Genomic DNA, 13733 nt, shown 5'->3' with positions numbered 1-13733 from the left:
AGTCTTTCATTTCTGGCTTTCTGGAAAACTAGACAGATAGACTCCTCAGCAGCCTACAGTTCCCACCTTTTCCGTAAAGACACAGTTAATGACGTTTTAGTCTTTTTGTTTCACAATTACAGTCAGTACCTACATACTGCTATGGCGATCTATATTTAACACATTCTAGGTACAATGTTTCACCATCATCCTTTTCTTTGCACCTGTTTGATTCTTGGCCTGTTATTGTGCCAATCTGAAACCTTTCAGGTGGTTTACCTAGATTCGCTCTTTCAGAGCGTCTCAATGTCACCTGAGGCTCTGTTTCCTCTTTGCCTCCCTCATCCATGCTAGTAAGAGTTTGTTCCTCTTCCTCCTGTTTCATCCCTTGTTCTATTTCATGTTCTGTGATTGCGTCATGTTCATGTGAATTACCCAGTTCAACATACTCAATGTTATCCCAATCCTGTTCCTGAACTTCAATGCTCCTGCTAAGCACCACCCTTCTCTGATTCTGTATCCAGATACGGTAATAAGCATTTTGGAATCCCAGTACATGCCCTTTTTGTGCTCTGGGAGCCAGTTTCCCATTCCGTTTTCCTTTGGGAATGTGCACCCAGCACTTCGCCCCAAATCTCACAATATGCTGCAGTTTTGGTTTCTTTCCATTGAGTTTTTCATATGGTGACATTTGTATTGCCCTATGATACAGCCTGTTTTGAATGTAATTGACGTATAACATACACTCTCTCCAAAAAGCATTCGGTAACTCAGAGTCCCTTAACATGGCTCTGGTTGCTTCCTGTAGGGTTCTATTTTTTCTGTCCGCTATTCCGTTCTGAAACGGAGAAAATGGGGCTGTTAAAGTTTGTTCTATCCCTTTCTTTAACAAAAAATGCTCTAGCGATTTACCAGTGAATTCTCCCCCTTGGTCAGACCGTATTCGTTGGATTGTTATACCGTGTTGCACCTCAATCTTTTTCACAAACAGTTTTAGTTTCTTCTCCTGCTTCGTCTTTCGCACTTAACAAATATATGGTGCAAAACCTGGTATAGTCGTCTACTATTACTAGAAAATACTTGGCACCACCTTGTGATCTTTGAAATGGTCCTGCAAGATCAATATGAATTGTTTGATATGGTGCACTTGTACTACTCTCTGCTTCTTTACATTTGGGAGCAACTGTGGCTTTCGTTTGATTACATATATCACATTCCACATACTGGTTACACTCTTTTAATGTTACATCCATACTATTACTGGGTGTTTTTATGATCGTACCAAAATTAGCGTGGCCTAGTTTCTTGTGCCATAGGTGAATGCTGTGACGCCCTTCCCTGGCTCTCCCTGTCAGGTTCCTACCTGCTCGTGGCTACTGCCTTTCACTAGGCACCACCAGGGACTCCACCAGTCCGGACTGTCCTTTTTTATGGTTTCTCTCTCTGCTCTAGCACAGATCTCAATAGATCCCCCTGCCAGGCAGCACCACCAGTCACGTTCTACAACCAATGTTCCCAGAGACCTTGCCTGAGTCTCTCTATCCAGTTACATTCGTGACTGCGTGCCTATGCTGTTCCCAACCCCCTTGTATCACTGCAGATAACTCATAACTCGGGGTTGCTCTGGATACTTATAATGTTATCTTCTCCTCTTCACCGCTGCCACCATTTGTTACTGTTTCCCTTCAGCCTTGGTTATTACCTTACCCTCCCTTCTGGTCTCTGAAACCCCAGCCAAGGATCAGGCCTTCGGTAAACCAAAATAGTATTTATTAAATAACATTAATAACAAGATAACTTTGATAATGATCTACAAGCTTATGGTTTCATCTATTACTGTGATATTTGATTTATTACTCATCCGAACTCCACTTCCCTCCTTCTCCACACTCTCCTGAAATACACCAACTCACACCCACCTTCCAACTCCACCGAAACAACCCACTCACGTCCACCCAGATTCAACTGTCATCCTTCCATTTATACTCTCAGCCATCCAAACACTCAGCCCATCATCCAGCATTCTGCTGCTCATTTACTCCCCCCTCCTCTTTCATTCCACTTACCATGTATCTTCTATACAAACAGCACTTACCATATATACATTAATACAGGAACATCACATTTCCCCCCCCCTTAAAAATAACAGCAGAGTATTATTTCTGCTCTAGGATTCATACACCGCGTTAACAATAAAACCAAGTCTTTATGGGGAAAATGTCTTTTTTGTTCCTACGTCTGCGTCATGTCACTGCAGTCCCAGCCACCTGCCTTGACAGTCCATCGGCCAATACATTGTCCTTGCCTTTGATGAACTGGAAGTCCACTTGATAGTCTTGTAGGGCCCAGGACCACCTCTGCAGCATAGTGTTATGGTTTTTCATAGTCTGTAACCATAACAAGGCCCGATGGTCAGTCGTCACCGTAAATCTTCGTCCCCACACGTATGGGCGCAACTTATTCAGTCCCCACACAACCGCTAGGCACTCCTTTTGGACCGACGAATAGTTTTTCTCCCTCGACGTCAGCTTGCGACTCAGATACGCCACTGGATGTCTGGTGCCTTCTCTCTCCTGCAGCAAGACGACTCCCAGCGCGAGGTCCAACGCATCCGTAGCCACGATGAATGGTTGCTCATAGTCTGGTGCTATTAATATAGGTCCTTGGCACAAGGCTTGCTTCAGCAGATCAAAAGCCTTCTGACATTCATCCGTCCATACCACATGCTCAGAACACTTCTTCTTTGTCAACTCATGCAAGGGGGTTGCTATTTCCCCAAAATCTTTCACAAACTTTCTATAAAAACCAGCCACACCTAGAAATGCCCTAACTTGTTTTTTAGTTAAGGGGATAGGCCATGCTTGTATTGCCTCCACCTTGCTCCATAAGGGGGTGATTTTCCCACTCCCCACCTTATGTCCTAAATAGATTACTTCCTTCAGCCCAAACTGGCATTTCTTACCTTTTATTGTGAGGCCTGCTTTTCTTAATGCCTCTAATACTGTTGTCAGGTGTTGGACATGCTCAGGCACCGACTTGCTAAAAATGGCCACGTCATCGATATAGGCCACTGCAAAATCTGACATGCCTCGCAACACAGTATTAATTAGCCTCTGAAACGAACTTGGTGAGTTCCTTAGTCCCATGGGTAAAGTCACAAACTCATATAACCCATCTGGTGTACTGAAGGCAGTTTTGGCTCTGGATTGTTCGTCTAGTTCCATCTGCCAAAATCCTTTACAGAGGTCTATCGTAGAGATAATGGTTGCTGCCCCCAATAACTCTAACATTGCGTCCACCCTAGGCATAGGATATGCATCTGGGACCATAATTTTATTGATTAACCGATAATCAATACAAAATCTTGTAGTTCCATCTTTTTTCGGAACCAGGACAAAACTTGAGGCCCAGGGACTGATGGATTCCCTGATCACTCCTAGTTCCAGCATCTCTTCGATCTCCTTTTTAATTTCACTCAAAACTTTCCCATTCACACGGTATGGAACAGATCTGATTGGGGCATGATTTCCAGTATCAATGGAATGTCTGGCTATACTGGTTCGGCCAGGTTTATTACTAAAGAGATCTCCATAGTTTTTCAAAACTCTCAGAATCTCTTCCTTTACTTCTTCTTTCACCTCCTCCGACCATTCCACTTGATCTACCCCTCCTTTGTCTTTGCTTTCCTGTACCAAATCTGGAAGTTCAGGCCCACTTCCCTCAGGGAATAAGGTAACTTGCAACACCTTTGCATCCCTGGTATGGTAAGGTTTCAACATATTTACATGAACCACTTTGTTTAATTGGTCTGTGGTAATTACATACGTCACTGTGTCAAGCTTTTCTCTTATGGTATATGGTCCCTCCCAGTTAGCCTGTAATTTATCATGTTTCCTGGGTATGAATGCCATAACCATATCTCCCACATCATACACACGTTCCCTGGCTGTTCTGTCATACCAGTAACTTTGCTTCTCCTGAGCTTGACTCAAATTCTTTTGTACAGCTTCCATCATCGATGTTAATTTGCTGCGGAAGTCTAATACAAAATCAACTACAGATGTTTTGTACTCTCCCAGGGTTCCTTCCCATGAATTTTTTAACAGTTCCAAAGGTCCCCTCACTTTTCTAGTGAACATGAGTTCAAAGGGTGAGAAGCCTGTTGACTCCTGAGGGACTTCTCTGTACGCGAATAAGAAGCACCCCAAACGTTCATCCCAGTCTTGTGGGTGATCTTGAACATAACTTCTTATCATGCCCTTCAAAACCCCATTAAATCTCTCAGTCAATCCGTTAGTGGCTGGATGGTAAGTGGTGGTCTTTAGATGTTTTAGACCACAACACTTCCACATACATTGCATCACTTCTCCCATGAATACACTGCCTTGATCCGTCAGCACTTCATGAGGGAAACCCAGCCTCATAAAGATTTTTAACAAAGCCTCTGCCACTACAGGGGCTTCTACGGATTTTAATGCTTCCACGTCTGGGTACCTGGTGGCAAAATCCACCACCACCACTAGATATTTCTTGCCATGCCTTGTGGGTTTGGAAAAAGGGCCCACCAAATCTATTCCCACGCTATAAAAGGGTTGTCCAATTATAGGAAGGGGCTTTAAGGGTGCCTTAGTTTTTACTCTACTTTTTCCCACCTTTTGGCATATACCACAAGATAGACAATGTTGTTTTACATCTTTGGAGATGTTTGGCCAATAATAGTGTGCAGCCAATCTCCTCTTGGTCTTTTTTATTTCCAGATGTCCTGCACATGGGACATCGTGGGCTACCTCTAGCAATCTGGTTCTGTATTTGCTAGGTACTATCAATTGCTTCACTGGTTCACATTCATCCTTTCTCTCAGCAGGCATCCACAGTCTATATAAAATCTCATTCTCACACATAATTTGATTCCTCAGTTTGTCAGTGAAAGGAATCTGTTGGGTCAGGGCTTGCTCCTTTATTTGCCTCAAACTTGTATCCCTATTCAGTTCTTCCCTGAACTGCTCTGCCTCTTCACTAGAGACCATTTGATACAAGTTGTTTCTTTCAGCAGGCCTTCCAGGGGTTGCTATGGTGACCGTAGGCTCGAAAACAGGTTCCACCCTGTTTCCTTCAGCCCCTTTTAACATGGCTTCTGTTTCTCTGCCAAGTTGTTGTCTGGTTACCACATATATTTTTCCTTGTGCCCCCATTACATCTCTTCCCAGTATCACTGGCTCTTGTTGGGCATTAATACCCACTTTATATTTTCCCTCTCTGCCTCTCCACTGCATTTTCACTAGGGCCATGGGTAAGCTTTCTGGTTTACCCCTCACTCCTTGGATAGTCACCGTTTCCTGAGGTAATATTTCCTCAGATTTTATTAAATCTGGCCTCAGTAACGTCTGAGCGGCACCAGTATCAAGCAATGCCCAATAATTTGCCCCTTGTACACTCACTTCCTCTCTCAGACTTGAATCAAGGTCTTTTACTTCTGTCCAGTTTATCTGGCAGAACTGAACCTTTTTTGTTGTTAGATCTTTTGGTTCTGTTTTTACTGCCCTTGCCTGAGCAGGATTACTAATGGGGTTGGCAACCTCACATTGAAAATGTCTACCACATTTATAGCATAATTTCTCCTCCATTTTAGGGTACACAGATCCACTCTGGGGTGTCCTGTGCCCTTCAGATTTTACTGGAGGACTCACTCGCTGTGGCACCACATCCTTTTTGCTGCCATTATATGGTCTGGGTTTAAACTCTCTTGATGTTTTCCCCACCCAGCCAGTTCTATTGGAGGCAAAGTGATCCGCCATCTCTGCGGCCTCCTGCACCGATGTAGGGGAACGGTCTTTGACCAGGAGCCTTATTTCTGGTGGTAACTGATGGTATAATTGATCCAGTATCATGAGGCTTTTCACCTCTTCCACTGACTGAGCTTTGGCACTACTCATCCACTTTCCAAATATATCCATCAACTTTGCTCCCAGTTCAACAAAAGACCTCCCTGCTTGGATCTGACAGTTTCGGAATAACTTTCTAAAATAGTCAGGTCCCAGTCTGAATCTTTTGTATACTGCCTCTTTAAACTCGGCATATGTGACGGGCTTGTCTGAGGGGAAATATTGGTATACCTCAGCCAATTCCCCTTTGATCAGGTTTGACAAATATTGCATATATTTATCCTCTGGTAGCCCCCACATTTGAGCTGCCTTTTCAAAGGTGCTGAGGTAAATTTGTGGATCTTGTCCCGGCTCAAACACCGCAAAATATTTTGGTGTAACCTTTATTTTGGTTTCATTTTTGTCCTTTCTTGTTTCATCAGAATGAAACTTCTCTCTTTCAAACTTTAACTTTTCCACCTGTAATTCAGCATCCACTTTCATTCTTTCAGTATCCATCCTCAATCTCTCAATTTCCAACTCCCGCTGTTTTTCCTTCTCTGCACCTTCCATCCTCAGTTTCATCATCTCAATCTCTCTGTCCTTATCTTTTTCCTCACGTTCCTTATCTTTTTCCTCACGTTCCCATCTTAACTTCTCTCTCAAATACTCTATATAAGCGGGATTGCTTGAGTATCCTTCTGGGGTCTCTTCCCTGACAGGTTGTTTTTGCTGGACTGTTGTAAATCCTATTAGTGCTACCCTCAATTCATCTACCCCTTTACCCTCGTGAGGTAAATTGAATGTTATGCACTTCTCCACCAGCTCCTCTCTTTTCATCTTTATGTATTCAGCCATGATGTTGGAGTTCACTCACTCTTTGCCACACACTCTTTGCCCGTCACTCTCACAAGTAATCTTTATTTGTTATTTCTGTTTGCCACACCACTGTTAGGGATTCGCTAGTATTTGTATCTGGACTCTCTTTTGTTCGTATCCCACCGCTACAGCCAACACCTGTGACGCCCTTCCCTGGCTCTCCCTGTCAGGTTCCTACCTGCTCGTGGCTACTGCCTTTCACTAGGCACCACCAGGGACTCCACCAGTCCGGACTGTCCTTTTTTATGGTTTCTCTCTCCACTCTAGCACAGATCTCAATAGATCCCCCTGCTAGGCAGCACCACCAGTCACGTTCTACAACCAATGTTCCCAGAGACCTTGCCTGAGTCTCTCTATCCGGTTACATTCGTGACTGCGTGCCTATGCTGTTCCCAACCCCCTTGTATCAATGCAGATAACTCATAACTCGGGGTTGCTCTGGATACTTATAATGTTATCTTCTCTTCACCGCTGCCACCATTTGTTACTGTTTCCCTTCAGCCTTGGTTATTACCTTACCCTCCCTTCTGGTCTCTGAAACCCCAGCCAAGGATCAGGCCTTCGGTAAACCAAAATAGTATTTATTAAATAACATTAATAACAAGATAACTTTGATAATGATCTACAAGCTTATGGTTTCATCTATTACTGTGATATTTGACTTATTACTCATCCGAACTCCACTTCCCTCCTTCTCCACACTCTCCTGACATACACCAACTCACACCCACCTCCCAACTCCACCGAAACAACCCACTCACGTCCACCCAGATTCAACTGTCATCCTTCCATTTATACTCTCAGCCATCCAAACACTCAGCCCATCATCCAGCATTCTACTGCTCATTTACTCCCCCTCCTCTTTCATTCCACTTACCATGTATCTTCTATACAAACAGCACTTACCATATATACATTAATACAGGAACATCACAAATGCATCTATCATGAGGTTTCTTGTTTGCAATCATAGTAGCACGTCCTGTGGGGTTTAATTGTATGTAAAACAGCGAATTCCTAAGATACCCCTTCAAACAGAGTTTGTCCCCTTTCCTTATCTCACATGTCCCTTGTCTAAACGTGACGATATATCTCATTGAGTTCAGTTTCGTAACAGACATGATATTACTTTCTAAGCCTGGTACATATAATACGTCAGTCATTACAGAGTTAAGTACGCTTAACTTTACAGTTCCCCTCCCCAATACCTGTCTGTGCGTGCCATCCGCAAGCACAACATCCTCTTTCGTGGGAAGTGTAGTTTTCAATAATGTTTTGTCCTTTATCATACTGTGGGTAGTGCCTGAGTCTACAACCCATACAGTGCAATCTCTGTCCTCTTTTCTTGAACCTGATACTCTGACTATGTGTACTTTCGAAGGCTTCCTTCCTTGTCCTTTCCGCTTCGCTTCACAGTCTCTTTGTAGATGAGTATTAGAACCACAGACATAGCAGGCCTTTAGTCCGAAAGATCGTGCTTCTGTGTCCTTAAAGTTTAGCTTTCTGCTTTCTCTTTTCTCATTTCGCTCCCTTCCTTCGGCTTCCTTTCGTTTCTCCCACTCCTGTAGCAGTTTGCCCGATACGTACTCGACTGTCAGACCCTCGTCTGGCATAGCTTCCAACGAGCTTACGATCGGATCCCAGGACGAATTCAGTGAAGAGAGAATGATGTACACTTGTTGCAACTGTGTGTGCACCACATTCCTTTCTTGCAGCTCCGCAAACAGTTTCTTTATCTCCAATAAATGGGCAGACATTGGCCCGTCATCAGGCATCTTCATCTGATAGAGTCTTTGTGCTAAATGGATTTTACTGCTGGCTGTTTTTCTTACGTGCACCTCGTTTAATGCAGTCCATATAAGCCTCGCTGTCGGCTTATCTTGTATATGCAGCAACTGGGAATCATCTACTGCCAAGATGATAAACGCCCTTGCTCTTTCATCCATTCGAATCCATGGAGCCGGTTGCGGTTCCGCCGGTGGGCCGGTCACAATCACCTGCCATAAATCTTCCTTAGTAAGGAACGCTTGCATCCTTAATCGCCAACAGGAATAGTTTCGTTCGGTGAGCCTTTCCAAAGGCATCCCGGCTGAAAGAGAGACTGCCATGCCTGCAGCCACATCTCCTGAACTCTTCTGGACACTATTCCGTCTTTCTTCCTTGGCACTGTGAACAAGCTGCGCTTTCTAAGCCTCTGGGCTTGCTGGGTTAGCTGGGCCCATAACCCTTGTTGGCAGCGGTGTATCGACTTCTTGTGCCCAGCAGTATAGAGCAAGTTGAAAGCATACCCACACACAGGCCGTTAATTGTTAAGAGTCTTTTACTGACAGGATTTCGTACAGGAACAGTTACAATACAGATACGAATACTTTTCCTTTACTCTCCTAACACCCCCACACCTTGTAGTTTGTTTTTCAAGGCTTTATAGACTGGGTTTGCTCTGTGCCAGCTGCAGCCTCAGCTGTGAGCTGTCCTTGAACTGCTGCACACCTTAACCCTTTGCTAGTCTTTCATTTCTGGCTTTCTGGAAATCTAGACAGATAGACTCCTCAGCGGCCTACAATAGACTGGGACCAGAAGTTCTGAACATTCTACATGGATTCTGGCCCAACTACACTGGTTATTAATTAGTTTCTGGGCTCAATTCAAAGTGCTGGTTTGACTTTTAAAGTCCTATACAGCTCAGAACCGCAATACATCAAGGACTGCCTCTCCCTAGCCCTATGGCCTTCCTGAAAGGCCCTTCTTTGCATGCCCCACCTGAGGGAGGTACAGAGGTTGGCCACATGGGAATGGGCCTTTTCAGTGCTTGTACCCCTTCTGTGGAATGTAATCCCCAAGGAGACATGCCTGGTGCCATCTTTGTCAGTTTTTAGATGCCAAACTAAAACCTTTCTGTTTACCCAGGCCTTTGGTTAATTAATTGTTGCCTCCATCTTTTAGTGGGGTTGGATAGGACTTGGTCCTTATTAATATATCATTGGGTGGGCATGTTAATTGTATTTTGTATTGTCAGTGTTTTAAACTTTTCTGGTTTCAAATTTTTTACGTGTTGTATTTTATCAAGTTGCTTTGAGACTTTTTGTTGTACAAAGTGACTAATGAAATTCATATGACAGCAACAATAATAATACATAAAACCAAGCATTCTACTAAGCAGCAAACTGTGCTGTCCACATTGCTCAAGGTCACTATTCCTGCCTCTCTTAGTGATGTCACATGCAGTTGCTAGGCTTCCACATTTCAGTCTCTTAAAGATGCTTTTCTGTGCAGGCATCTGTTCTTTTGGGGAAATGTATTCTTACAATAAGTTATACCTTGCCTTTTTACAGAAACTGTACTTGAGGCTGTACATGCACATTGCATGCACATAAACCATCAGATCAGACGCAAAAACATCTAGAGATAAGGATTTGTGCATTTAGTACCATAAGTGAGATACAAGAGGAGAGGGGAGAAGTAATAACGGAAGCCAGAACCTGTTTGTGAAAAATAAACTAAATAGCACAAAGCATTCTCATCTTTTTCCACCATCATGCCATTTGTTTACTAAAATGAATTCTTGTATTATCCCAGTAAATAGAGAAACCAGAAATAACCTATTTTTATAGTAGCAGTTGAGATACCAGAGAACATAGTGTTATATCCAATTGTGTCCCTGTACTGAGGGACAGCTCTTTCAGTGGAGGTGTCTGTGAGTGGAAAGTTGGGGAGGCAATTTTTGCCGACCCCTCCTTCCTTCTGTGCAGCCTCCTGCACCTCTTACCTCCCCCCCACCCATCTTCTCCTGAGAGTTCTTTGGGACTAGCATGGGAGTTAATGGTGGGGGCTATAGGAGAAAGGGGGAATCTATCCTGCCCACTTCTGCTTCTGGAAGCCTCTGCTGGATCAAAGACACCCCCCCCCCGGTGCAGAGACACAATTGGATATAACCCATCATAAAATGAAGTGGGAATTAATGCTTGGGACTTTTTGTCTTTACATGATTCAGCATCTTTTCTTGGCATTCTATTTATATTCCCCCACCCCAGTTGCATGTAAGTTATTTGTCCTTCCTAACTCCCACTGGCACTTTTCTGTTTGTCCCTAGATTTGTAGGTCACTGGTTGTTTCTCCTTCAGAAAAATAGTTGTAAGGACTGACTCCACAGTTCTGCTTTCTTGGTATCAGCAGCACGTTTGTTACTAGCAAAGTTAATGATTTAATCATCCTTGTGCTAGGTACCAGTTCCAGTTTTTCTACCCACCACACTGAATAGCAGTGAGAAGATAGTTGAAGCAATAGAAGAACTAAAGAATAAAACCCCTTCCAGTCCTGTGGAGGCTGGGAAGTCGCTGGCTGTAGCAGAAGAAATGCCTGAAAACGAGGAGAAAGTAGAACCTCCAGAGCTCAAAGGTATGTCTCAATAACAGGTGGTGGTGTGGGTTTTCTTGACAAGCTTTGTTCACATTTATAGGCTCTAGGTCAATTGATGCTTCTTTTTTTCATGCGAGCAGTCCTGGCCTAGATGGAGAAGTGTAATGTCTCTGCCAGCCAATCACAGATGAAGGGAAGGTGAGGAAGCAAACGGGAGTGCCCTTGCCATGCCAGGCTCCCACTCTGAGCTCCCTCTCTTGGTCATTTCAGCAGCATCAGACAGCAAAGAAGACAATACCTAAGGCTAGGTTGCATCATGGGCTAGGTCAGCCTTCCCCAGCCTCGTGCTCTTCAGATGTTTTGGATCACAACTCCCTTCAGTCCCAGCTAGCGCAGCTGTTGCAGTCTGGCCTCAGTGCTTATGAGATAGATCCGCTGCAGATGCAGAAGGATAAGCAACAGCTAGAATGGTATAGGCAAATCTGCTCCCTCCCTCCCCTTTTTTAGTTTGCAGCTGCACCACAAGCCCACAACAACTGTGATTAACTAGGTGGGGAAATACTACACAAGGTATTATGCAAAGAGCCACATAGACAGGACATCCTCTCTCATACAACAACTATATCTAGGCTTTGGGCTTGGGTGGTCTCCCTCTCTTGGTAACACTGGTCTCTTTCAAAAGTGGTGTACCCCCTTCTGGACAAGAGTATACACTGCACTAGAAGCAGTAGTAGTTAGCAGGGCAGAGGTGCTTACTCGTTGCTGCTGTCGCTCTGGCTTACTGAGAGGAAGAGGCAGTGGTGAGGTCAGCACAGTGCAAATGCACCAGCAGAGCCAATCTGGCATTCAAACAAGTGCATATGCACTGCACTGACCACACAGTTGCCTCACCCCCCGCCCTGCTCCCATAAGCCAACAGCAGTGATGGGAGGTCAGGTAAGCACCACTGCCTTGTCCCACCAACTGCTCTTATTTATTTTATTTATTTATTTAATTACATTTCTAGACCGCCCTATAGCAGAAAGCTCTCAGGGCGGTGTACAACAAATAAAATCACAATTAAAATATGAGCAAGTGTGAAAAATATAATACAATTATAAAAACATTAAACATGATAAAAATCCAAAATAGAATTGCCATTGAGTTTATAAACTAAAATCCATATTAGGTTTAAAATTAAATTTAAAATGTTTAAAAAGCCTGGGCTAAAAGGTAGGTTTTTACCTGGCGCCGAAAAGATAACAAAGAAGGCGCCAGGCGTATCTCGTCTGGGAGGGCATTCCATAGTTCGGGGGCCACCACCAAGAAGGCCCTAGATCTAGTTGTTGATCTCCGGGCCTCTTTATGAGTTGGGACCCGGAGAAGGGCCTTCGACGTCGAGCGTAGTGAACGTCTACAGGAGATGTAGTTGACTACAGGAGAGTGCATACTGTTTCATTCTTTTGGTATGCAGGGCTGTTCTCTCTTTCCTAAGAGAAACTGTTGAGCACAGAGTGATTGTTGCTTGTTTGGTTTTTTTAATGGTCTTTCTCTGCTGAATGCTGTGTTTTGGATCTACTGTTGTAGTGTTAGACAGTAATACAGGGCTGTACAGCTTTAATCTTTTACAAGTGCCACATAATCTTTGTTCCATATTTTCAAGGAATAAGTCTTTCTGTGGCAGCATTGGCTCTGTGGAATTTTCTGCCCATTAATATTGGGCAGCCACCTGCACTGTATTATTTTCAGTGCCTCCTAAAAACATTTTTTGTTTAAGCAGAGATGTGATTTTACCCAGAGATGTGATTTTATTTGTTTTAAACTATTGATTTTACTTATAGTTTGATAATTTTTACATCTTTGTTTTAAAGTTTGATTTTATCAGTATTTTTATGAATATTTTATATTGTTTTTGTTGCTTAACTAGTATATAATGTTAAATAAAATAAGCCAAATATACTATGTCTGCTTAAGCCTTTTTGATACGCTCATTTGTTTGCTTTTTGCATCCCTGTGGCTCTGAACTGGCTTCACTTGAAAATTTATTGGTTACATTGTAAAGTGAATAAAATAACTGCCCTTCTTTAATTACAGGAGTAATAACTGAGACAGAATTACTTGACTCTAAGACAGAAACACAGACAAGCTTGCCTGATATTCCATATGAGCCAGACCTTGATATTGAAGTGGATTTTCCTAGAGGTTTGTACACTGACTTTTTAAATTGACAGTCTTAATATCAATATGGGGCAAACTTGCTTTTTAAAACAGTTGCTTTCATTCTGTTGTCTTAGTTTTATTAATATGTTATGATTTCTGATTCAAGCCTTCACAGTGGCTTAGAACAATCTACAAACATGTTGATAATGTCATCTTTTTAAAAGAGAGAGAAAGTACCTAAATGCCTAGATCAGACAAAATCTCATTCTTTGACAGCTGGTGAGCTAGTCTCCTTTGGAAGCTCACAATCTCAGCATGTTGTCACTACCTGACACACTGTAAAGCAATGCTGCCCTGAGACTTTGCCTTAGTCTCCTCCTTTTACAGATTGCTGTTAAGTGTCTAGGTACACTTTCAGGCCACACACACCCTGTATCTTTCTGTCTTTAAAGGCTACAGCCCTGGGTTTCCTTTGGATACCTGGTGCTGATACACTAACCATTCACCACTGCCACCATA

General features: G+C 43.3%; 1 protein-coding gene across 7 annotated transcripts in view; it reads left to right on the top strand.

Moving 5' to 3' along the window:
• The window catches only part of ZMYM2 (zinc finger MYM-type containing 2), a 109167-nt gene that overhangs the window by 84598 nt on the left and 10836 nt on the right, over positions 1–13733 (top strand). For all 7 annotated transcript variants that reach the window (XM_061628595.1, XM_061628598.1, XM_061628599.1 and 4 more), the window contains 2 exons: positions 10940–11114; positions 13149–13256. In XM_061628595.1, the coding sequence (XP_061484579.1) occupies positions 10940–11114; positions 13149–13256 (283 nt within the window). The remainder of the gene's footprint in view (positions 1–10939; positions 11115–13148; positions 13257–13733) is intronic.

This window comes from Rhineura floridana, chromosome 5 (assembly GCF_030035675.1).
Source record: "Rhineura floridana isolate rRhiFlo1 chromosome 5, rRhiFlo1.hap2, whole genome shotgun sequence".
Taxonomy (NCBI): domain Eukaryota; kingdom Metazoa; phylum Chordata; class Lepidosauria; order Squamata; family Rhineuridae; genus Rhineura; species Rhineura floridana.
This window is presented reverse-complemented; position numbering and strand designations above follow the sequence as displayed.